Here is a 24,975-nt window from a genome sequence, read left to right as displayed (position 1 = left end):
TTTTCTGAACACTGTTGTAGAAACCAACATAGAAGTTTATCAAAATATTTCTGTCTTTCAGTGCTTTAAAAGAAGTGTTAACTAAATTGTGCAAAAGGTAATTACCCAATTCACACGTATCCTTAGGGCCTTATGTTAGCACTTGTAACTTTGTTAAACATAAAATGGAGGGACCACATTCTACAGTGAAATGACCTGTCCAAATGTCTGATTCAACAATAGCATCTTTGGTTTTAAAAACACACTTTTAAACATTGATAGTGAACTTGACAGTTGAGCTCATTATCTTAATCTGAGCAGTGTTGGTTTTTTAGTATCTTGAAACTTACATTTGCACTTTTGTAGAAATACCATATGAAGTGAGACAATATCAAAACCCTGAAAACTGCTAGCTTCATTACCCACTTTTATATTGATTCTAGAAGCATTTTCTTTCAAAGTCCATATACCATAAAATGAATTAACAAGTGAACTAACCTTTTATAATCTTAATTTTCTTCACTGAAGAAAAACTAAAAAGTTTCACAGCCAAATTAAGACTACAGTTTTAAAATAATTTATTCAGTCACATAAATACTTTGTAACATTTGCATGTTCCCTTTTTCACATCCTTGGCACACAATATAGCTCTTAACTTTTACAAAACTAGTGTAAACATCCATGGAGAATAAAATGAAAAGAAAGCGGAACATATGTAAAAATTCAATAAATAGCAGGAGTGAATAATTGAAGGAAAATAAGTAATTCTTTCCTACAAAGACCATGTAATTACACTTGAATGTTTAATTGAAATAACTTTTCATTTTTAAAAAATAGTGAATTAAAACTCAATTTCCATCTTTCCAGCATCATGGCATTTAATCAGATACACAATACATTTCTTTAACTAGTTTGAATTCTTGAATGAACAACAGCAATTCAATGCAATTGTATTACTTGAGGCATCAACAGTTTTGGTTCATATAGAGAAGGTTACAAACCAGTATTAGCGAGTCACTGGTTTTGGACAGCATAACTTCTAAACTCCAAACACCCTTCGAACTTAACACTTAATGAGCATTAGTGTATAATCTGTTCTTGATAAAGATGACATTAGACAGATGTTGTCGGACACCTGGATAATGCTGAATGTGGTTGAACCAACGAGACACATTAAGGTATTTCTCCTTTTCTTGCACTGTGAGGTCCACCTGCATGGGGAAGAAATACAAGGCGCTGCATCATTAGTATCATAACATCTGGTAAGGTAAGTTAGAAGTGAGTAGTTTTACAGGTGATTTCAACTCACATAAAAAGTTGTTACAGTCCAGCAGTATTCTATCTTGATTTTAGATATTAAAATTCACAGCCCAAAATATGCATTTACTTTTAATTTACTCAAATTAACAGAATTGGAGGGTGGAATATACATTTGTGTGATAGAAAGGGGGGAAAAAAGTGTGTCAGCTTGCTTGAATTTAATCCACGAGGTTAGCAGACAGTATTGGGAGGGGTGGGGAAGAGTTCCACAACATGCACAAGTCTTTCACATCAATCTAACAGGCGGTCTTGCCTCACAGGCAAAGCAACTACTCTGTATTTCGACGTGTCTTACAAGTACAGGAATAAGTTTTTTTCAGGCAATTTCAGACTGGACAGAAAAATTTCAAGTTCTTTTCCATTTGAGCATCAGTCACACAATAGTTACTGAGAAACAGTATAGCTTAACACTTAACTGTTCAGATGTGCTGGCTCACATTATTAAGAAAGCAACAGCATGATTCAATTTACTACAGTAAAATGAACTAGAAACCTGTCTGTACTTTATATACATATTCAGAGTACTATCACTTACTCCTGCAGTTTGAGGTCCTGTTCAGAGTTCTCAAGTCAACAGCATGGCCCTTTGCTTATTTTAACCCTGATCTAAAGAGCTGCAAGATCAGTCAGGAAGAAGCCTCCAACTATCATACAGCTATTGCAACAGCTCCTTGCCACAGGAACTGTGGCTAAGATTAATGAAGAGCTTCAAGCCTACCTTTTTTACTTTTTTCAGAGGACCGGCTTAGACAGTCATCTACAATTACAGATCTTAACTACACCTTCTTCTACATTCAAGTCAGCAACACCCTCAAAGACTCACCACAGTCTTTTATTACTTCCAAGTCTTTCAAGCCAGCTGCAGAAGAACTATTCCCATCTTGTACCACCTGGATTACCATACCTTGATCAGCAATTCTAGGTCTCCTCATTCCTCTGTGAAGTTAGCTTATCAGTTTAGACAATGATCTCTTTCCTCACATTAGCCTACTACGTCTGAATTACAAATGGGTTAGTCCTCAAAACAGACTACAAAAACTGCATCACGAAAAAATGTGATCTTCACAAGAACTACCCTGTCTTATCTCACCAATACTTAAACCCATCAGTGCAGAATTCACCTCACTTCATTTTCAGTTAGCTAAGTTAGCCATCAAGCTTAACTTAGGAATCTTGACAACACCTGCAGTCAATGAAAAAGGGCACACCTGTAGAGGGTAGTTTTAGCAGACAAATAAGTATCTAGACACACCTAGTTTTTCATGTTTTGACTTCTAAAGCTAATCAAGGTTAATCCACCCCCCCCCCCCCAAAAGCTAAACAGATGACATATTCCTTACGCCTTGTTCTACAAACACCAGATTTCATGGACGATGCAGGTTCACTGCAAATTTGATCTTGGACACAGGAGAGCTGGAAAAACAAAGATGTTCCAACAAACTTTAAGTCACAGAAGAGCTACACATACTTCATTTACTCAGCTGTGCAAGTGAAAAGCTGGTGTTCAAAACCAAGTCTTATGTTAAATTTCACCTCATGAAACACATGCCCTTTCGATTTCAAGAGTTGCCTCAAACGGCTTCTCCTTACTGTTCTTTCACACAGCCCAGGACTTGGCTTAGAATTGGAAAGCTTTAAACATGTAGAGGTAAAATAAAATAAGGATATATACTAGAAGACGAACTGGAAAAAACTACCAAGGAAGAAGAATTTCAAGGATTTGCAGGAAGCAATTCTAAACCAATGCCACACAGCATTAAAGCTCTATTAACAGTAAGTTAAAAGCATAGGAACTGCAGCAACAACCACAAAGCAGGGATCCTGCAGCCACTCCTAAACTCAAGCGGTTCTTCTTTCTGTGGGACTCACCTGCCAGAACACAAGCATAACACTGCATGTGTATTTCCACAACAACTTCTTCAATTTTGAACCATTATGAACCCCAGCTCAGAGTATGAGAAAAAAATCTGCTTTTCTTGCTGCTGGCATGGAAATGTAAACACTATTCCTATATAGCGTGTATAGAGTGATCGAAGTGCACAGACAAGTTGATTAAAACACAGCCACATATTTCTGCTGAACTAGAAGCATAAGAGTTAATCGGCACTAGCCAAGTGGAAGAGAATATTGATAAAGGAAAAACTCCAGAATTTTTAAAGGCATTACAAACAAAAAGTGGAAGCTATTGAAAATGTAACACTGATTGCTTCACACAGTGCCTGAGCTTCTGCAAGTACAGTATATTTCAGGACAAAACCCATGCAGTACTATTTAGGAGAAGATACTGTCGATCACCTGCAGTTTGCTATGAGTAATGGTAATTGGAAGCTGGTGCTTGGTATGAAGCTGTAGAACCATTTACAAAGCAACAGAGAGCATGAGAAGAGCAACATGCGTACTTCCAAGGTCATCTAAAGTTTCTGAAACTGAAGAAAAGTATTTAAATATGAGCAGATACTAAAAATACTGTCACTTTACATTCCATGGCTGTTGTACAGAGTTGTAATTACAATACCCTTTTCCAAAGTCTTTACTGGGTAAGCATTTGGTTATGAAAATGCTGAACTAAACTTCAGATTTTGCAGCTGATACAGTATTTCCTCCCCATAATTTTATACTGATAAGTCTCAACCTTCACATTTCTCAGACATAAATCAAAAATAAAGTCTGGAAAACCAGCTCTCTTCCATTTTGTGTAGTAAAAAAACATCTGAAGGGCAGAACAGACAGCTACTCTAATAACAAAACCCCTTTTTGTACTCTAGGCACAACAAGCAAGATATTTTTACTTATTTACATAGTGTACTCCATCAGTGAAATGTATTAAAAAGCACTTTGTGGCATGCTCTACTTTTTACTCGGAACATAACTCTTAGGTTAATTGTTTAGAGATCACTTCCAAGGCATTTTTTACAACATTTTGTTAGATGGGTATTTTCTGTTCTTCCTCATTAAATTAGATAATTCCCCCAAGTTAAGAAAGGCTGCTGTTCTGCTGTTAAAATAATTATTTGCTATTAAAGCAATTATTTTAATAGAAAAGAAGCAGACACTCAATCTGACAGGCTTTTTTTGTGGCATGGAAAAAAAAGTCTTATCCTTACACCACAAAGCTCACAGAGGGTAACCAAGGTGGTCATCATACAATGCAACCAGAAGATTTTCTAGAAGGGCTATAAATACATAAGCTTTAATTATGTTTGCTTTCAGTAGCATTGGGGATGCAGGCATAAATTCCCATTCCCATACCCTGCATGTGCATGGAAAGTCTAAAAATACCTGCCTACATCTTAAGTTCTTCAGTTTCAAGATAAGGATAAGATACTATCTCACTCTTTAAATTTAGCCTTTAGATATGAGGGAAAGAAAAACCACACACAGTTGAACGGTGTGTTTCAGGAGCTATATGTACTGTCAGAGTTTTGAGTAATTTTCTGCTGTTAAAGGAACATGCTTAAAGGTAAATCTTTAAAGTAAAACTGTTTTTTGTAAATCAGTTTAAGTACCATTACTAGCATCAATCTTTAGAAGAAAAGCCTGTTATCCCAGTACTAAGATAAGCAGCGTATCAGTGAATATTAACAAAAATTCATGGCAATCTGTTTATTACAGGAAATGGTTCATTATGGAAAAAAATTAACTGGAAAATAAACTACTATTGCATTCTCATTACAGTTCAGTATTAGTAGTTTTGACCTGAGGAAAACCACTTTGTTTTGTACTTGATTTGACCCCAGAATTTTGACTGAGGCTTCTTCCATTTGCAGATATAAATTTCACCCATAAGTTATTTTCTAGACCTTATTAAAGAAATTTTCAAGTCAGACATATAGATTTGAGACTACTTCTTTGGTTCTAACAAAAGTTTTGAAGTATAAAAACAGATCAAAATTCGTATTGATTATTTCTCTTAAATAGAGCTAGACTTGTGCTATTTGAAAATACTTAAGAAATGATACAAAACAAGTTCACTACCACAGGGGGAATATAATGCTTACTGATTGGAAGCATCGCTTGAGGATAGCTCTGGCAAATTCATGTTTTCTCTGCAATCTATGCTTTAACCTAGTAGAACTTCATTGTTCATCATTTTTATCTACATATGTATTTAAGTAATCAAAGTGTCTAAGGACAAAAATATTTATATCAGATACATGAAGACACGGAATTACATATGACAATGTAAATCACATTGATTAAAAAGCTCGTTTAGGCAGGTAGTATCAAGCATTACACTTTTTGGGCATTTGTGACCTATATTATGATGCAGAACAGCAATGTACACAATCTAGTTCCTGCCTTATTATTACAAGCATATAGTTCCAATTAGTAGACTCAAAATAGACTCAGTCTGGAAGAAGCCTGAAACACCACCTGTGAATCTGACTCTTACTCATTAAAATACTAATTCCTTTCCCACAAGATGAATTTTTAAACACATAGTACTATAGTTATTATTAAGATAACTAGAAGGGAGGAGAAGAAAGGAAGTTTTACAGTTGTGTGTGTCTAAGAGTTGCAGCCATCCAGCAAACTGATGAGTAAGTTCACATGGATGAGCATGGACAGTGAAGAATCAGGTTCTAGAAACGCCCCCACGTAACAGGAAGGGCAAAATGAAAGTGGGAGGAGGGGAGGAAGATGAAGATGTATGATCTATATTCAGAAACACTAAGAAAGGAAGATGAAACCACAGGTAAAGAAGTATGCAATAGGATTGGGTGGTCTTAAAAGCCTTTCCAATGAAATGTGCATCAGAAGGTTTTAAAAGTTTTAATAATACTTGGCTCATTCAGGATGATCATGGTATGTCGATAATATTCACAGTATTTTATTACCAATGTCTGCATTAGCATGCAGTTGTTAGTCTACCAAAAGCAGAGATTAATCCTAAAGGTCATTATCAGTAATATTTTCAGATCAATTTTCTAGACAGCTTGATGGACAACGAGAACTGTGCATCCCATTTCTTCCTCTCTTGAAGGATAAGAAACATTTATTGATATTTTGCACAAGGCTTAGCTGAAATAGTTGTGGATATGACAAACTGCTTCCCCAGACCACATCACATTGAGACAGCAGCTTTCCCCACACTCTCCCTGCCTTAAAGCTTAGGGCAGAGAAGCATCTCAGGATGTACTCTCTTCTCATTATGGGAAAAATAATTTAAACAAAATCACAGGATTCTACAGTTCAAGATCTTACCTCTATAGTTAAGTATTAATATTAGTCAATTCTGAAACCTTCAAAGCGCATGCAGTTCCTAAATAAAGAGGACAATCTAGAAGCCATTACTTAGGATAGCCACCCGATTATTTGCCCTTTATACCTTTCCGATTCAGAAAATTATCTTCCATTAAATCAAACATTTCAGAAACAGATGCTGTACTATAAACTTGTCCCAAGTAGTGTCTGTATGGTTGCAGGCACCCAGGAGCACCAAGTCATTTGTTTTTACCATCTGTTCTATTTCCCAAAGCAATAACTTGTATCTTTTCTTCTTGATTAGGTGGTCTACTCTAGAGCAAACTCTAAATTTAAAATATGCTTGATTTTCCCCTAAGTTTTTAAAAAGTCTTATTTGAACTCATTCTCTTACAGCATATACAGTCATATTTTTAGGAAGTACTTATGTAGACATAGAAGACATACTATATGATATGTGAAAGGTAACCCATTCTGACACTAGCCAACACATCTATCCTACTAAAGATATTTTACAAAGCAAATATGATTTAACAGAATTCATTCTAAGTGACTTACTCTAACATGTTTTCAAAAGCTTTCTGAAATGAAGCTTCCCTTCCCTCTCCTCTGCTTGACACTCTCTCATTTCAACTTTACTTCTGGACAGTCAAGATATGTATACATAAGTTCTCCCTCATTTTTGGTGGTATTTCATTACTTGACCCTGGCCAGCCCAGCCTCCCATTTGAAGTGTAGCATTCTTGCACTCTTCTCCTAGAGCCCTGCTTTTAATTGTATAAAGTATCCATTCATCCAGTTGATTGAATTCACTGATTCTGACAAATGCACGTGTGTCTGAGAAGCATCTTTTTCTGATTCTCCCCATCCCTGCAATTTTCTAATGTAAAACTGACTGATTTTATTTTTTCTAAGAATTTAGCAGACCTTTTTGTGTAAGCCCTTTGGTTTTTATAGTAGTACCCACTCCAGAGAAGGACGGCTCATTTACAACCACATTCCAGCCACCAAATACAAATAACTTCTACTGCTTCATCTTTAAGTTACTGCTTGGGGTTCAGAACTGAGGTGCAATGACTTATAAGCACTTCATAGTAAACCCGGAGCTGATGACAAAGAATCTCAACATCATCTCCACTCTGTACAAACCTGTTTGGTTTTTTCCCTCTTAGGTACCAGCTCCCCATGTTAATTTCATATTCTGTATGTTATCAAGTCTTATCATTAAGTCTTGAAACACAAACGACATGTTGTTATGGCTCACTTTTATATGCATTCATCCTTCAGGATTTACATGCATCTTTCATAGCACCAGCAGCATTTCCCCAATACTAACAAGGTTAGTACTTTCAGTTCCGACACGTCCTTTCAGTTTCATTTATCTATTCCCCCATGTAGTACTGTAAGCAGTCATGTTTCAGACTCAGAGTCCTCATGTCTAGAAACACAGGGACAAGTATCATCCTTGTTATGTTACACTACAGACAATCACTTTCGACAGATCCATAGCTCAATATTTAAAAAGTTAAAAATTAACAACTTTAAGGCAAGTTTTATTCGACGTTCTTATAAGAAATCTCTCCATTTTTGTTCTGCAATTGTCATTGATCTATTCCATAGGTCAACTCGTACAACAACAAACTGCCCTTTAGACAAGCAACAATTATGATAGTTGTATATATAGAAATAATACAAATAACACTTACCATGATGTGATGCAACCCATAGTACATCAAAATGTCTGCTAAGGTAAAAATGTTTCCTGCAAGGTAGACTTTATCTTCAAGGTGTATGTTAAGATCCTAAAAAGGAAAAGTCATTATACTGCTGTAGTATTGACTTTGTAAGACAAAAATATTAAGGCACTTGTTAAAAATAAGAGAAAACCTCCTCTGGAGACCATGTATAATAATAAATAAATGCCAGCTTTAATTTATCCCAACTCAGCAAAGGAGCAAAGCATTAAAAAGAAAAAATCTAAAAAGTGTCAAGATAATAAGCTAAAATATCGCTATTCTTTGACAGCAAGAATTCAATAAAATTTAAATGTTGGTCTCTAAACAAAGTCCTAGCCAGCTTGCTGCTGGCACATAATTTTTCATAATTCCCCCACTTATATCCACTCAAATTTTTGTAAATACAAGTGTGATTTATTTTACATATTAAGCTGACTCCACAGAAATACTCTCAAATGTCTTTCCTTGGTTTCAAATTACTGGAATTCAAAAATACAAGAGTTGTGGTTTGGGGTTTTTTTCCCTCATTAGCACATGTGACTCAGAAGCACTGCTGTTACACATTTAACATTTGCCAAGTGGAAAATGCAGTCCTATGATATGGAGAGCATATTGCTCTTCCAGCAGCAGCTTTTCCTGTACTCCAGGACTCGCTCAATGCAGCGAGTCAGCAAGGTCCTGGAACGGTAAGTGTGTAAGAACCAGGGAAACACAAAGGAATAGTGGGGTGAGAGACAAAATAACATGTTTCAAGCTCAATACCAGCTGATGGGTTTCAAGTTTCTGGCATCATTTGACACCCGCTTTTATTAACATTGAAATCACTGCTAGCAATTCTTAATGACCGATACTGTCAATTCAGTCACTATCTAAGTCCATATGAGGAGAGCACTGCTTCAGCATTTTAAGATCATCTCTCTCAATAATTCCATATCAGAGACTATAAGGGTAGGTAGTAGAGGGCTTCTGTTTAGGTTCAGTGAATAAATATTTCAAATCTATATTCTGAAAGGTCCTTTTTAATGGCTTTTTGTATGCAGTCACTCTCTGTGGAAAACAGGAGGCTGACACACTCATCGTTGCTCCAGTTTATCACCTCTGAGAACACAGACATCACCCATAAGCTCTACCTCTTTACCTGTCCTTCCTTTTCTCCACATCTTACCCATTTATGCACCTTTCTGCCTTCTACTTCCCTCTAAAGAAAGAAATGCAACAGCAAACAAAGTTATCTACTTTAACACTGGTCCCAGCATAAGCAAGCTTTAGTTTTATAATATTCTTTTCAGAAATAGGAAAACAGTTTCCCAGCTTTTCTTTGGATCTGGAAACTCTCCTGTTAGTATTCCTCTGCTGGCCAAAAAAACCCTTGCACTCCTTTTTCCTCTCAGATCTCCTTAAGCCACCCCAGAAACAGAGGTAAGCAGCTTAAACATAACTATCATTTTTTCAAAACGTCCCTGAAACAATTTTTCAGTCTCAATTACAGCATGTTCCATTTTAAGACAACCTTTTATTAAAAAAAAAAAGTAAGTCTAGGGCAAGGAGAAGGGGGTTAATAATTATTGAACAATTTAAGAGTTACATTTAGCCTTAAGCATATCACAGTTTTTGTGGTTCCATAATTTTACTGATACGTAGCTATCCTATAGCGCGTGTGTAAAAAACCAAAACACAAAACTAAAACGCTGAGATTTTAAGACATCTGACCTTGCATTTGAATTTGACAAGTTTGACTCCATTATGCCACCTTACTATTTCTTTGATAACCTCTTCATGACAGGACTCCTGTACTTCTGTAATATTTAAACATCCTCATGTCTGCTTTGATTTCTTTTATTAGAGTGATTCAGGGAAAAATATTAACCCCTGCATAGTTAAAATTCTGTAAGGTCATCTGCCCCTGGCTATGTAGCTTCTTTTCTTTAGACTGGTTTACTGCTTTGTTCATGTTAGGTAGCTCTCCAATTACTTTAAACATGTAACTACAGTTCTGTGGAATTTCACACACACAACACATGCAAATGCAATGTTAAGGAGAAAAGGCTTGCTGAAAGAAAAAATATCTAGAGATCTGTTCACAAAGAAAACATCGTAAACTTGTATATTCTGACACAGGTTCTGACCAGCATTTTTCATTTTGATTAACCAGAAATTCAACACGCATTATAATGAGAATTAATGCCGCTGACACTGTATCCCTCCCTCTCCCACCCCCTTTCTTCTTAGTCTAGGCTACAGAATCAGGATTTTGTAAAGTAAAAAGCTCATTATCTCTGAAAGTACAGTCACCGTCATTATTTCCCTGCTCAAAATTTTGGATTTCTGCATCAAAGAAATTATGGCATGCTAATTCTTAGTTTTATATACCTTCAAAAGGCAGGCTAGTTTCTATACTGAAATATTATCTTCCCAGTTGTTCAGGATGGGTTAATATCATACAGAGATCAGTTAATATCATACAAAGGATAAATCTGTTCTTTGAATATACTGTGCCTGTATACTCAAAATATTAATCAATAAAATATCCTAAAACTATAAAGGCAAGGTAAACCCTTACAGTGTGAACAATTATTTATTCTGCTTCATCAAATTTTATGGAGTCAGTTAACTGAGCAAATGCAATTTGACAAAAATGGTTTAGCCTTGGATAAATTAGTTTACAATTCTGTTTTTGAACATGTACTGTCCTCCCATAAAAATATAGACAGATATTCTGATTTCATTCTGTAATTCAAGCTATTTCAGAAACACCACAGTACAATTTTTTTTTTCATGGGCACTAGGCACATTTAGTTAATCTTGCCTCACGGGTTATGCTTCCCATAGGTGATTATATTATTGGCTAATAGCCAACTGTGTTAAAATTCCTGAAAGTCAAGCTTTCTTAGGTGACCGTGGTATTAAACTGAAATAGCGTTCCTGTCCTGGAGAGATTAATGAAAATATGAATACAAAACTGCATTTGAATTTTATTACATCCAGGAAACTCAGGTCTGTTAGCTGTCATTTGTATCATTGTCCTCCAGGTATTGAACATCACTGCTTAAATTGATTATGTATATACAGTCCCAGTATTAAACAACTGAAGCAGTCTTGGAAGTTGCTTGTAACTATATGAACTTATTGTTGCAAGCCCCCAGGAAACCCCTTCTCAAACTTCAGACAGGTATTTAAGGCATAACTGCAGTTTGATGCACTAATATGCATAGAACTGCAGCAATTCAAACTCTGGTTTTGGACATGAAGGGGATAAAGCAACAGAAAGAAGCATTATTTATGGATTAACCGACAGATTTCCACTTGCTTATTCTATAGAAAAAAAAAATCTAATTTGCAGCCCGTATCTACAGTGACAGCTCAACACATCCCATCCACAGCACACTTCTGGCTGCCCCACAGTATCGCTTACTATCTTTTAAGTACGCAATCTAATTGTTATCCAATTCTCCATTAAGGGGGCTGAGTCCCTTCCAGTCACTGCAAGTTGAGACAGCAGCTCAGATAGGTAACAGTTGCTTCTTACAATGGCTCAATAGCTCACAATGAACCTAACCATACCCTGATCTTGTTTTGGATATTTTGTCCGCAACGACACATGCTGGTGTATGTACTTCTTACATGCAGCACATCCTTTCAGTCAGCAATATTCAAGGTCATTTATGCCCTAAATGGCTTTATATAGCACCATGCAAAAACAAAGAGCTGAGCACTCTCAAATGCCCCAGGCAAGCCTCTGACAACGCAGAGCCCAAGAAAAGGATTCTGAAGCCATATCCAAGAAAAGCAATATTTTGCTGTTGGGGCAATAACCATATTTTTAATTCTAATGTGAGACTTTTCTGTCTAACTGGCAAGTTATGAGCTAAACCTGGTCTGGAAGAATATTGTATTGAACATACCGAGTTTCTTGTAAAAGATAGAAAAAACAAACAACCAATGTTGCTCAAATAATCAAAATTCAACCCTTTACACCTTTAACGGCACAAAAATATCCTGGTGTAACAGAAAAGGTAGAGAAATCAACACAGAAAGGCAAAGTTTTTTAAAAAAATGCTTGCTGGACAAGCTTGCCAAAGTCGGGAGGCATCCCATTCAGAAGTCTGTCAAAAAACAGTGTACAAGAACTGTGAACAGCACAGAACATGGATTAACCTGCTACATATTTGTGAAACAGTAATTTTTCAGAAAAGCACATTAAATGAGAATTGAAGCTCTCTTATTCAGCTTTCTAATTTCTAATCTCAAATTCAGATTTCTATCAGCCAGACAGCACATGAAATTAGGACAAAACTAGCTGAAATCATGAAGCATTTTTTGTATGAGACACTGGAAGTAGTACACAAAAATTCTTGGCTATAGTGATCCTTCAGAGACTAGAGATTTCTACAGTTCTGTGGAATATTTTCTGTGACTTCAAGTACAAGCTGCTAGTTATTTAAAACATGCCTCTGAAGATGGGGTGGGGGGTAAGAACCCTCAAGTTTTGGATATCTAAAATTGACAGAGCAGAGACATTCAAGTCCCCTGAATGAAATTCAGTAACATCTAAGTAGACATTTGGTGGCACAAAAGTTTCAAAGGTTCTGAATTCCTTCCCAGAAGAGCAGAAAAAAAAATAATCACTAATTATCAAGCACCACTCAATTTTCTGACTTTTTTTTTCCTATGCAGCTTAATTTACCCCTAATCAAACATGAAACAAGCAAAGGAAAATACTCTCTCACCCTGTGGAAAAGAAAGTTAACATAATGCACTGGGTATTATATTATCACTGCTATTAACAATCATTACTGCTACATATCTGCTGAAGAACAGTCCAGAGGCATTGCTCCCGTTTCTTTTGTTCAGTACAAGAGCTCAAATCAAAGTTAAACAAAACTCGAAGAGCACTTTTCATTGACCGGTTCTAAGCAGTATGGCATGTGCTCTGAATAAATACAAAAAGCTTGGTTGAGAAAGTCTGCCTACTTCAAGATTGATTTCATGCCAAGTAACAGCTTTAGTCAACACGTCAGTAAGAACAATTCCTAAGGCCAACAGAAATCCCTTCCTGTTCAAATTGACAAACATTAGGCCAATTATTTACTGACATTTTTCAAAACCACATCACCTCAGTTAAGGGTTAAATAAAGGCAGCCTAAAGTTTATAGCAGGAGCAACTGAACTGTTTTTGGTGCAGCTTATTATAAATTGTGGCTCTAGGCTGCAACTGTCCCAAGACTGCCATTGTGTATTCCAGACACGTTGTAAAACTTACAATCTCAGACTTGCCTATTTTAGTTTTCCTTTTTTTCACCCATACATACTCCCTTTTGGCATAGTATACTTTAATGCTAGGCTGCGTCTTTTTCTGATTAATCATGGTGGCAAGAGAACAAATTAAAAAAATCTTAATTGCTGTACTGTGAAATTATTAGTGCTGGAACAATTCCAGAGCAGCCCTGTGTCGAAATAAATTCTGGCTATTGAACCTGTGCTAAGAAAAAAAAATCCATAGGAAAATTTTTAACTATATTCAAATAGATATTACCACTTTAAGGCAGAGATTCTCCCTCAAATGACATCAACTGTTTATCAGTAAGGAAATTTTGGTTTGTTTGGAAACACTTGATTTAGCTATGTGTTGCTATTTCAGTATGTTATCTTTTGTGCACTGCCAGTGTGGCTAAGGCTAAAACTGGAATGAGATACCAGCTCCAGCACAAAACCACTATTTATCTGTGCCTAGTTTTAATACTCAAATGCAGTTCTGCAAATACCTGCTTTGTCAGCCCACATACGAGTATCATCCCTTAAGCCACCCAGAGCAGATGCATTTTGTTAGAACAACACAGAAAACTTGCTTTCGGTTTTATATGATAGAAGGGCAAAAAAAGTAAACAGAAGTTATTTATTCTCATATGGTCTTCTCAGTTTGGGAGAGAACAAAAGACATCACAAGTTCGCTTGGAAAACAACTGAAATTCTTTACACAATATTTGTCATACAGGTTTTTTTAAAAAATTAATTAGATAAAAGGGACCTCGAAGGGCCACCTAGTCATACCACCTGTCCAAAGTACAGCTAAACCTGAAGTTAAATCCTGATTAATCAACGCCTCCTTCAATCAAGTTCTGAAAATCCCAAAGGGTAGACAGTTCTCATGCATTATCTGTAGAGTAACCGTGACTGTAAAGGTTTTGATAGCAGTTGCATGTAGAAAATAAGACCAGAGATGTTACAAAAAGAGAAGCAATATCAACAAACTCATGCTTAACCAATGGAAGATATTCCATAGCTACAATGAGATCAAGATAATTCAGATTATCTGGGGTGTAAGCAAAAGAAATGGTTCTTTTAGGGCTCTCAAAGTTGACCCTTGTAAAGCAGGCATGATATTCCAAATCCTCAAAATCGAGGCATCCTTGTCAAACTGACAGCCAACAGATTACGGACAAGGTTTTGCCTTGCATCATTTTAAGACGCAAAATTTTAACACATTGTGTTACTTAAAATCAAGGAACTCTTGAACACTACTTCAGTTTATCTTTGGTTTCTGCAGTAGCTCAAGTTTACTCAGGCTCACTACACTTAGCAAAAGTCAGAAGTTATCTCGGCTAGCCTCAAGTAAAGTTAACCTTTCTAATCCCTTGCACCTCACAAAGCTGTTTCTAAACCCAGACTCACTAGTAGCACTGAGCATTGTGAACTTTCCATCTAACGCATGCTTTTAAATTTAGAAAAAAATTAACCCTTCAAAAATTGATTGAGTTTCACTGCTGTTTCACACACACTTAGTATACAGAGCCCTTAGCACTTAACAGTGTAAGGCAAATTTTCTCTTCAAGCTCTGTTCCCACAAGACTGCAAAAATACTCATTACTAGTCACAAGGAGTAAGAAGGAAAATAGAGTAAGTTTTGCTATCTACTCCCTGCCATCTGGCTGCTCAAATAACAGTGACCCTTGAGATTCTCTTTTCTGTTTCCACCTGTTTAAGAGAAAGTAAGCCTCAGACTACAAGAAAAGTTTAATATAGTAGACCAAAGCCTCCATACAAAGTAACTTGATGTAAAAAGCAGTTCTGCAGAGGTTCCTTTATGATTTCATTTTTCACACACAGTTCTGTCCAGTAACTCCTTCTGATATCAGTACCAATTGCCGTAACATCAAGTACGGCCCGTATTCCACGGTGACCAAATCAACATGAGTAGCTATTACACAGTCAGAGCAGTGTTATCTTGAAATACAGTGCAACTTGTTTATAACCGAGATCTTATGAAGACAGTAAGAAACTGGTGTCTTACATGGCTAGTAAGAAGAGACTAGGCAACTGAACAGTCTTTAAACTATCTAGAACAGCTGGCGTAGTTCACAGCATTACAGCCAAAAAACACTGCAGGAGCTCTGATTCATAATTTTTAGAGTTCAAGCTGTTTCAGGTTGCTGGTGTACTTTTGTCAATAATACTAAAAAGCAGCAAGCAGAATAAAAGCCAGTAATTAAAGATACAGTCAAGTCTTCAGCGTTTGCTCAGTTTTATTAATCAGCTGTTCATACACACATTAGCACTGTAACTTCAACGCCTAGTCACTCCAAAATTCAGTGGCAAGGTAATTAAGTACTCCTTACCTTCAGAATTATTCTAGTATCTTCTTTACTAGAGCCTCCAACTACTCGAGTCACTCTATATTCCAACCACTGCTGAACAACAGCTTTCTCTTCTGCAGTACTTCCAAGCAGTTGGTCTTTCTTAGCCTGTTTAACTAGGTGAACAGCTATGGTTGTTAATCCTGTCAGACCAGGACCGTTGCTTGTTTGAAGAACAGGAACCTAGAAGAGGAAACAAAAGTGTAATACTAAACAACTAACTCAAAAAGCAGTCTCTATAATAGCTTTTTTTGTAGCCCCTCAAAATGATTTTAAAAGCAATATCAGAATTTAAAGTATTCATACTAGAAGGTAGTAACATCAAGAGAGTATATGTTCTCTTTTTACTCTTTGGGGTGGTTTATTTTCAGTTTTTATAGAGGAAGTATATTCAACACATGCACAGGGACACACCAAGACACCTTTAGCTCCAATTAATCAAATTCTGCCAATATTAGCAAGAAAAAGCAGAAATTTTTTTAACTAACTGCTAACTTATTTTCAAATTCAAGACTCCAACTTAAGATTGTCAAGTCAGTAGCATCCAATTTCTCTCCAATCAGACTGCAGACTTACTGAAATGCTTATTCATACTTACTGTTCTATTGCCAAATACTCTGACAGAAGGCAGTAGTGCACTGGTATCAGGGGAGGACAACACAGCACACCTCTAGTTTAAACCATGGATTTGTTAGTTACACTACTACATGTTATACTGCAGGAAAGGAAATTGACCTGCCAAGAGTCAGGAATTACATGAATGAATTGAAACTCAATGCAACAGACTAAAGCCCATGCAGTCATTTATGAAATCAAATGATAGAGGAGAAACTGATTAAAATGCAATACTTAATTTTCCTTTTTAGTGTCTGACCACACAGAGAAGCCTATGTCCAAATTTAATTAATATAAGATGCAAGCTGAAAGCTTAACATTCATTTTGCAGTTTTACCAAGAGTCTTTGACTCCTATTCAATTTTTCCATTGAACGATGGTCAGAAAAACTGCAGCCAGATCTAGTTACTTGATTTTTCAGACTTTACAGTAATAGCATTAAAACATCAGTTGTGTTGTTAAAGAACTGAGGAAGCTTTTGCAACCAAACAATTCTTCAGGAGCCTAATCATAAAGACTAAGTAAAGTCAAGAAAAACACATACAAAAGCATATGCCAACCACACAGCTTTTTTCCTCTGTTGCCTTTCTCTGAGACAATCATATAAAGGCCCTCCCACATTAGTGACACCGTCAGCCCCACACTACATTTTTCATGCCTCAGGTGCCTCTTAAACCATGGAACTTAATGCTTCCACACAAACTTCAAGATGTCAAAACACCTACTTCAAAAGAGCAAAACATTTAAAAGCGACAGCTCTTTACTACAGGTGCATTTTTGATACTAACAACTTGTCTTTTTCGCATAATTTAACTACACCAGCACGGATATAACGTGCGCCGGCACCAAGAAAATGCAGGAAGATGAAGAGCAGTGTAAGAACAGGTACGTCTTAAGCCGACGTCCCTCCAACCACACGCGATAACCCTTCCACAGGCAGCGGGAAGAGACTTCCAGAACCTGCCAGCGGCGAGCGCGGCCCTACAGCCACAGCTTAAGGCGGGTGGTGGGGGAAGGTGCAGAGGGAGCCAAGGCGAACCCGCCATGCCCGAGGGGAAGAGCTGACGGCGGGGGACGCCCGGCTGAGGCCGGCACAGGGCCCGCCCGCCCGCCCCGCAGAGGCGCGGAGGGAGCCCCAGCCACCACAGCACCGGGGAAATGGGGGGCACGGCCTGGCGGGGAGGCGGGAGGGGACTCGGCGGGAGGAGAGGCGGCCGGGGGAGAGGATTAGCGGACACCCGCGCACGGCGCAGCCCGCTCCCGGCCCCTCCTCGCTCCCTTCACCTTCCGCTCCCCCTGGACGCCGTACTTGCTCCCTTTCGGCAGGCCCAGCAGCTGCTCCAGCAAAGCCAGCTCCTCGGCGCCCGGCCTCGGCCCCGCGGCAGCCGCCATCTCCGGTGGAGGGCCACCTGCGAAAGTAAGGGCAGCCACAACCTCCACTCAGCAACAACCGCCGATCCCATTGGAAGATGGGACCACCGCACTGCCGAAAGAACCCTCACTGCTATTGGCCTGAAATACCGGCCAGCCAATCAGACGCTCGACGCAGCCGACGTCCGCGCCGAGCCGGCCTTTGCGCTAAAACCTCGCGGGGTGGGGTGGGTTGTGAAGAACCGCGGATTACAAAGGGCGCATGCGCAGCTGAGGGAACACAGCCCCGCCCACAGGTTGCTTTGCGCATGTGCGCGCCGGGGCTGGGAAGGAGCTAAGCCACGCCCTCAGGGCGTGTCCTCAGGAAGGGGCGGAGCGAACTGTGAGGTGCCTGCCGCGCCCCTCTCCCCTCCTCGGTCGGGTCTGTCGGGAGCGGCGGCTGCTGGGGTGGTGTTCGCTGCTGAGGCACCCGCTTGCCAGCCCTGCCTTCTTCCAGCCCCTGAATTCTGAACTTGTTGTCGCAAGTGTAGCCAAATTTAGCAGAAAACCTGACGTTTCAGAGAGAGTTACGTTACCGGAGATTTTGTGAAATGAAGGAAGGAAGGTCACGTGTAACCGAGCCATTACGCGCGTCGATCAAGGGCATCAAAAGAGGAGGAGGGATAGAAGTGGGGTTAAGAAAAGCGTGTTAATGAACCGTGGTTAATGATAGTAGCAAAGTTAAGAGATAAAAAAACGCAAAATGTGAGCTGGCCGTGAAATAGCCTGATTGAATTGCACGTCAGTGTGCTTCAGCTTTGTTAAAGACATGATTTTGTCACCTTTCTAACTGCCGATACTCTGCTGTGGATGTCATACCTCTACATCTGATCATAAATGTTAGAAATGAAAACAATTTTAGGTTGGCAGGTCTATTTGTGCACAATATCAAAGTGTAATTCTTGACAAAAGACTATCAAATAGCAAACTAGCATTTCTACTAAAAACAAGGAGCTAATCTTGTCCCACTAATGACAATTTCCAAACAGAGACTCAGCTATTACTGCGTTAGTCCTCGTAAATAAGATGATTCCGACAAATGTCCTGGTTCTTCAATTAAACGCTTTGTCTTGATACAAGGTGACATTCAGATTTGGACCTTCTGTGGCAGAAAAAGTCTGAAAGTGGCCACAGAGCCTTCCTCTGAGCAGGGAGCAATTCTGAAATAGTGAGTGGATTTTTAAGCTTTTACAGGAATTTGTCTAATCTTTTATATTAACATCTGCAAAGCACTTCATTTAAAAAAATAATTGCTCTGCCTTGAAACTGGCATTGCTCTTTGAAGAGTCTTTTTAATTCTTCAGCTCCTTTCCTGCAGCAATATTTTGAAATGCTAGTGTTCCAGCTGTGTTCCAGTATGATATCAATGAGTGATCTAAAATTGTACAGAAAGTCTTCATTTTCAGTGGGGAAATTAACAGAAATGTTTTGCCAATTTTTTAAAAAAGCTAATTGATTGTTTCATTATTGAAAGATTTCACTTTCAATAATGAACCATCTGTCAGTAAATAGATACTTAAATTTACAGCTTATTTTATATATTTATAATTTTTAAATGCTTTGGAACCTAGAAAGTAAGACATACCAGTGAGAAGTATTAGCATCGATGGATTGAAATATCTATTAGCAACAATAAGAAGGTTACAGTTTCAGTCATATGAAAAGATAAAGCTTTTTTGTTTGGCTTTCCTCCCACCACAAAGTTTTAAAGTCCTTGGAAGGGGAAACTTTATAAATTAGGTGGAGGAGATTGACTGCTTACAGTTGTGTAGCAGTTTTCCCTTGATAACAGTGCTTAGCAGTGTCTCTCTCCCTTTCTTTTTCTGTGCACACTTCTTCCCTCATTCCATTAGGTGGAGCTTTGTGATTAAGTCTGCAGAAGAAACTTGCTTCGAAGTGCAAAATAATTCTCCACGGAATGGCTGGGGGAGGAGGCGAACGAAGCCTACTTTGCTTAGAGGTATCGGTGTCCTGTACGCAAGCTCGGTACATAAAAATCTGAATCAAGATGCTCACACACAAGGAAAATAACTTGAAAAATCGATTCTGTCAAACGGAGCGCTGCTCTAATCTGCTGTTATCATAGTCAAGTTCCAAACCTAAAATACCTGAGGTTATAAATTAAATGTCAAATATAATTAATTTGGCACTTGAAACATGAAGTGGATGACTGTCCTTTAGAGAAAGCCTGACAGCTTTATGTATGTCACATTGGTATCTGTTAAAATGAGCTTTACATGCCAGACGAGCCTTGTGTGAATCATATTGCTGTTAGCTGTACCAGAATTTTGTCAATGTAATAAGTCTCAGAACAGTTTTCCCCTTAATTGTCTGAGGCTTTTGCAAGACAATATAAATCAAGTGTCATCTGCCTCATCTGTGCAAAATAATGTTTTTATCATACATCAAATAAGCAATTTATTTCTTATTCATTACTGGAGAAGTTATTGTTGAATATTTACATACAAATCTATATTTTATACAAATGGAGAATGTTTTCTGCCCTGTGCCTTGGACCCACTGCAGTTACAGTTTAAATCCAGTTTTCCTTCTACCTTCTAATATTCTGTAGCAGTGGCTGTAGTCCTGTAGTACCCTTCCACAGGGAGGTTCAGCTTGTAGCTGCGTGTACCGCTCTGTCCTCAGCCCACTGCTCCAATGCATGGAGGCCCCTTCTTCCATGCTTGCCTCCCCTTGCCCAAACCAGAAGAAAGGACACCTTTCTTCACTTTTTGCATTTTGCATCCCTGCTTTGCACAATGAACTACGCTAGCCTTAACGCTCATTTATTCGCAGGGGAAATGGGGAAGGCGAGTTTGCCCAATGGATGCTTTTAAACAGTTGGTGAAATCAAAATATCAATAAACCACAATATTTCCCATTAATAGGACCAGTAGGACCTTCCTAATCCAAACTCTATAAAAATTCCCCAAGCAAAGGTTTAATAGCAGAGTGCTGCAGCAAGGTTTCATTGCTGTAGTTTCATGATTAATTTTTAAATGCGTGTAACAAACCGGCTAAATGTTTGTGGCTGATGCCCTTTATACCACCTGATCTACAGCCTGTGTGAGTGGAGATGTTCCTGTAGCTTAAGAGCGTAAAGAAAAGGAGGCTGAGACCTTGCTGCTGTTACTCTGCTCGTTGAAATGAGGGGAATGTGTGCAGTCAGACTAAAAGATCCAGACTGGTTCCTGGTCCCTGTGGAGGCTGAATGAAGCAAAGATGAAATTGGCTTTTTTTTTTTTTTTCCCCAAGTTCTCTTCGAAAATCGAACACAAGAAAAGAATGATTCTTGTAACAGCCTTCTCTCCTATGCTTCAGCTTCCCTTTTCTCCTGCTCAACCCTGTGCTGTACAACAGAAACACCAGCCCCAGGTCTGTGTTAAAATTTAGCCATTCTTGTATGTGTCAGGCAGGAAACAACTCAAAAGCAATATTTTAGACATAAGAGGCACAATAATTTTATCTTTTTGTCTCATTTCCAGTAGGTTACACCCACAAAAGGACTTCTAGCTGGAAGCCTGTCTGCAGGCAACGACCCAGAGATGTTACTGTCCCAGCTGCCGATTTTAGCCTAAGTGCATTCTGAAGGAAAGAGGGAAGGGAGAGTTGCTGTGATATTACTGCTGTGAGAGCACAACACCAAAAGTAGGGCAAGGGAGACTTGTCATACTACTGAGAAGACTGATCTCATGCACATGCAGGTCTTAATTTAGCAAAATATGAATATGTTTATATTCATTGAAGTCAGAGCGACAACAGGATTCATCGCTGACCATGGCAAAATTGACTTAATTATTTTTGTCTCCTGTTCCATGGAAGATGACTGCAAGTCACAGCGCTGCCCAAGCATTACAGTGATTTAAGGTCATCGTCTCAGTTGCAAGGCAGTGCCAGATCCACAGGCAGGATAGCTGCATTACTGCACCGCTGCATAAATGCTAATTAGCCCAGGTAGGAGGCAATTAGCTCTGCACTGCTGTGCCCATTTTTAATGTGTTCCCTGAACTTTGTTATAGGCTTGTCTGCGTTTGGGTCTCAAGAGCATCCTGACTCCAATCTGAGATTAAACAACTGTTGAATGTGGGTGTGAGTTTGGGTTTGATAATTCCAAAATAATTTTGACTATTTTCCATGGATCTGAAGACCAATCAACAAAGAGAGTGTATGTATTCATATGCATATACACATATATCTGTAATAAACATCTCACGGATGTTCCTTTGAAGTGTTTTTTGTCAGAAAGCCCAGGTAACTTCATTGTTCAATAAGGAAAGATTCAACTCTTGGGCACTGACTGTCACAAATTTGATTTTCCTGAGGCAAAATCTGGACCTGCATGGAAAATTTACTGAGAGATCTGCAGAAACATATTCTATCCTCAGTTCCATCCTTGTTTCTTAAGTCAAATTGACTATCCTTTATTGCTCACTTGCCTTCCACATTAGAAGGTGTCATTAAAGAAAAACAATCAAAATTGATGGGTGTACGGAAATGAAGAACTATGGAAAACAGCTGATTGTTTGGCACAGAAGGGAACAAACTGATGTCTGAAATACTAGTCTGAGCGCTCGGGTTCGGTGTAGCAGGGGACCACGGGTTTGTGCAGTGTTTGTGCATACCTGGCACAAGCAGTTCTGCTCCTGACATACAGCTAAACAGATGAAGCAGATAACTACTTGTAAAAGTTGTATACCTAAAACAGTACACCTAGTTCATCATGTGTAAATGTGGTATATTTGGTTGTTGAAAATGTAATCTGCCTCTTCTCTTACAGCTAAGTAAGTGCTGGGTTTTGCCTGCTGTGTTTTTGAGAACAAACGTGATCGTTGTAACTGAACCGCTGCTGGCAAGCTGTTCTGGGGCATATGCCCTACTTACATAAAGCAGAGTCCTGGGATGAAAAAGGCTAAGCTATTTCAGCGTACGCCATCAGTAACATGCCGCGTTAGTCCAGAGTAGTTCTGTTCTTTGTTCTCCAGCTATCGCTGTGCTGAGCTGCAAATACGTCCTGAACGTACACTAGATGGCAGGCGGGTCAGGTGGCTGGAAAGGAGCCTTGCCCATTCATCACACAGCCTGCTCTCCTGCCTCCAAAAGATCAATTGGTCTTCCCCGGGCCTACACAAAAGCACGTGTGGCTCGCTGTACTGCATATGAGTATGCAGTCAGCAGTCTAGAAGCTGATCCAGCCCTCTGCCCATAAGGTCCTAGGCCGTGTTGTTTCCAGCAGATTTGCTTTTGCCTTTTAGCCGACAAGGAGAAGATGCCTGATCAGTAACAGCTCGATCAGTAGCAGCTGTTGTTGAGAATAAGGCTTGTGTTAGAGAAGTGGATGTGTTAAAGAAGCGCTGTCAGCACCTGAGGCAGGCTCTGATGGCTTGTCTTCAACAGTAGACTCCTGTATTTGCCCTGCAGGAGATGATGGCAGCTTGTCGCAAAATTTTTGTAGCAGAACATCTTTCCAGTGTCCCGTGTTTGCCCCAGGAAGAAAGATGCCCTCAACATTGCCCTTAAAGTGGAGATCTCATTGCGATGCTGGCACGTACAGCCTTGAATACCTCAGTGCTTACTGTAGGATCCTTTGGGAGCTGCTGTGATACAAGGTCAAATTCAGCCCTCATGTAAGCTGGTGTGGTCCTTGCTTGACCCACAGCTTTGTGCTGTCAGCTTTCACCTCTCCTGATGTCCTTGAGGAAAGGGTGAATTTGAAAGGAGGTGTCACGTCACTATCAGATTATTCTAATGTCATAGGTGAGTCTCTCAGGGCCCTAAGAATAAACCACATTTTGAAAATAGTCTTTCCAATTGCTTTTTTTCCATCGGTGATATTCGTAGGAATGCCACGAGTGGTCATTGATTGCTTTTTTTTCTCAAGCAAAAAGTTTCCTTAGTGCTGAGTTGCTATCAGTCAGGCGCGTTTAGGATTCCTGCTGTGGAATGTGAATTCCTGAACTGGTGCACCTCTTCTGATTTTAACTATCAACTAATATCCAGATTTTAAGGACACAACTACTCTACAGTCAGACTCATGCTAAGGTAGTTATTAGCACATATAAAACAAGTCTATACTGAGGATGCACATATAAAACAAGTCTATACTGAGGATTTTAGGGAGATGCTTTACATGTTGCTGTGCTGCTTTTGGCTGGCGTAGAGTTAATTTTCTCCATAGCAGGTAGTATGGGTCTGTGTTTCGGATTTCTGCTGGCAACAATGCTGATAACACAGGGATGTTTTAGTTACTGCTGAGCAGTGCTGACACAGAGTCAGGGCCTTTTCTGCCTCTCACCCCACCCCACCAGTGAGCAGGCTGGGGGTGCACAAGAAGCTGGGAGGGGACACAGCTGGGACAGCTGACCCCAGCTGACCAAAGGAACATCCCACACCATACAACATCATGCTCAGCATATAAAGCTGGGGGAAGAAGAAGGGATGGGGGGATGTCTGGAGTAATGGCATTTTATCTTCCCAAGTAACGGTTACGCGTGACGGAGCCCTGCTTCCCTGGCGATGGCTGAACACCTGCCTGCCCATGGGAAGGAGTAAATGAATTCCTTGTTTTAGTTTGCCTGTGTGTGTGGCTTTTGCTTTACTTATTAAACTGTCTTTATCTCAGCCCAGGAGTTTTCTCACTTTTACCCTTCTGATTCTCTCCCCTGTCCCACTGGGGTGGGGGGAGTGAGCAAGCAGCTGAGTGGTGCTTACTTTCTGGCTGGGGTTAAACCACGACAGTTGCAGGGCTAGAGGACTCCACAGAAGCAAGATAGTTTTTGTTGCCAGTGCATCTACACCTGCTCAGTACACCCTAAACAACAAATGGTGGAAAACCTGCTTTTTTCCCAGACTTTTGTCTAGAGTAAAATACTACTGCTTGTGGCTGCCTGTCATTTGAGAATTACGGAGAGGAGTAGCTTCAATTGCCTTACTCACCCAGTAAACTAGTAAAATAGTTGGGACTCTTGAGAAGAGGTCACGAGAATCTCAGTTTGAATGAACAGACACAATTAGAAACTAGGAAGTTTAAATTCAGTTTATAAGAGGCTCTAAATACAGTGCACTTTTGAATTCCAGACAGT

At 39.2% G+C, this 24,975-nt stretch overlaps 1 protein-coding gene across 1 annotated transcript; it reads right to left on the bottom strand.

Moving 5' to 3' along the window:
- Positions 1–540: 540 nt before the first annotated feature.
- On the bottom strand, positions 541–18,076 carry EEF1E1 (eukaryotic translation elongation factor 1 epsilon 1). The gene is made up of 4 exons (XM_075084074.1): positions 17,771–18,076; positions 15,854–16,054; positions 8,211–8,306; positions 541–1,190 (listed from the first exon to the last, which is right to left on the bottom strand). The coding sequence occupies exons 1-4, from the start codon at positions 17,876–17,878 to the stop codon at positions 1,050–1,052; spliced, it is 546 nt and encodes a 181-aa protein (XP_074940175.1). The 5' UTR covers positions 17,879–18,076; the 3' UTR covers positions 541–1,049.
- Between the last annotated feature and the right edge of the window lie 6,899 nt (positions 18,077–24,975).

This window comes from Phalacrocorax aristotelis, chromosome 2, assembly GCF_949628215.1.
Source record: "Phalacrocorax aristotelis chromosome 2, bGulAri2.1, whole genome shotgun sequence".
NCBI lineage: Eukaryota > Metazoa > Chordata > Aves > Suliformes > Phalacrocoracidae > Phalacrocorax > Phalacrocorax aristotelis.
The sequence above is the reverse complement of the archived record's forward strand: the minus strand, read 5'-3'. Positions and strand labels throughout refer to the sequence as shown.

Coding starts and splice junctions, on each gene's coding strand:
- EEF1E1 (XM_075084074.1), bottom strand. CDS start 17,878: ATGGCGGCTGCCGCGGGGCCGAGGCCGGGCGCCGAGGAGCTGGCTTTG. Junction 16,055..17,770: donor GCGTCCAGGGGGAGCGGAAG/GTGAAGGGAGCG, acceptor TTCCTCTTCTAG/GTTCCTGTTCTTCAAACAAG. Junction 1,191..8,210: donor ATGGGTTGCATCACATCATG/GTAAGTGTTATT, acceptor TTCCCCATGCAG/GTGGACCTCACAGTGCAAGA.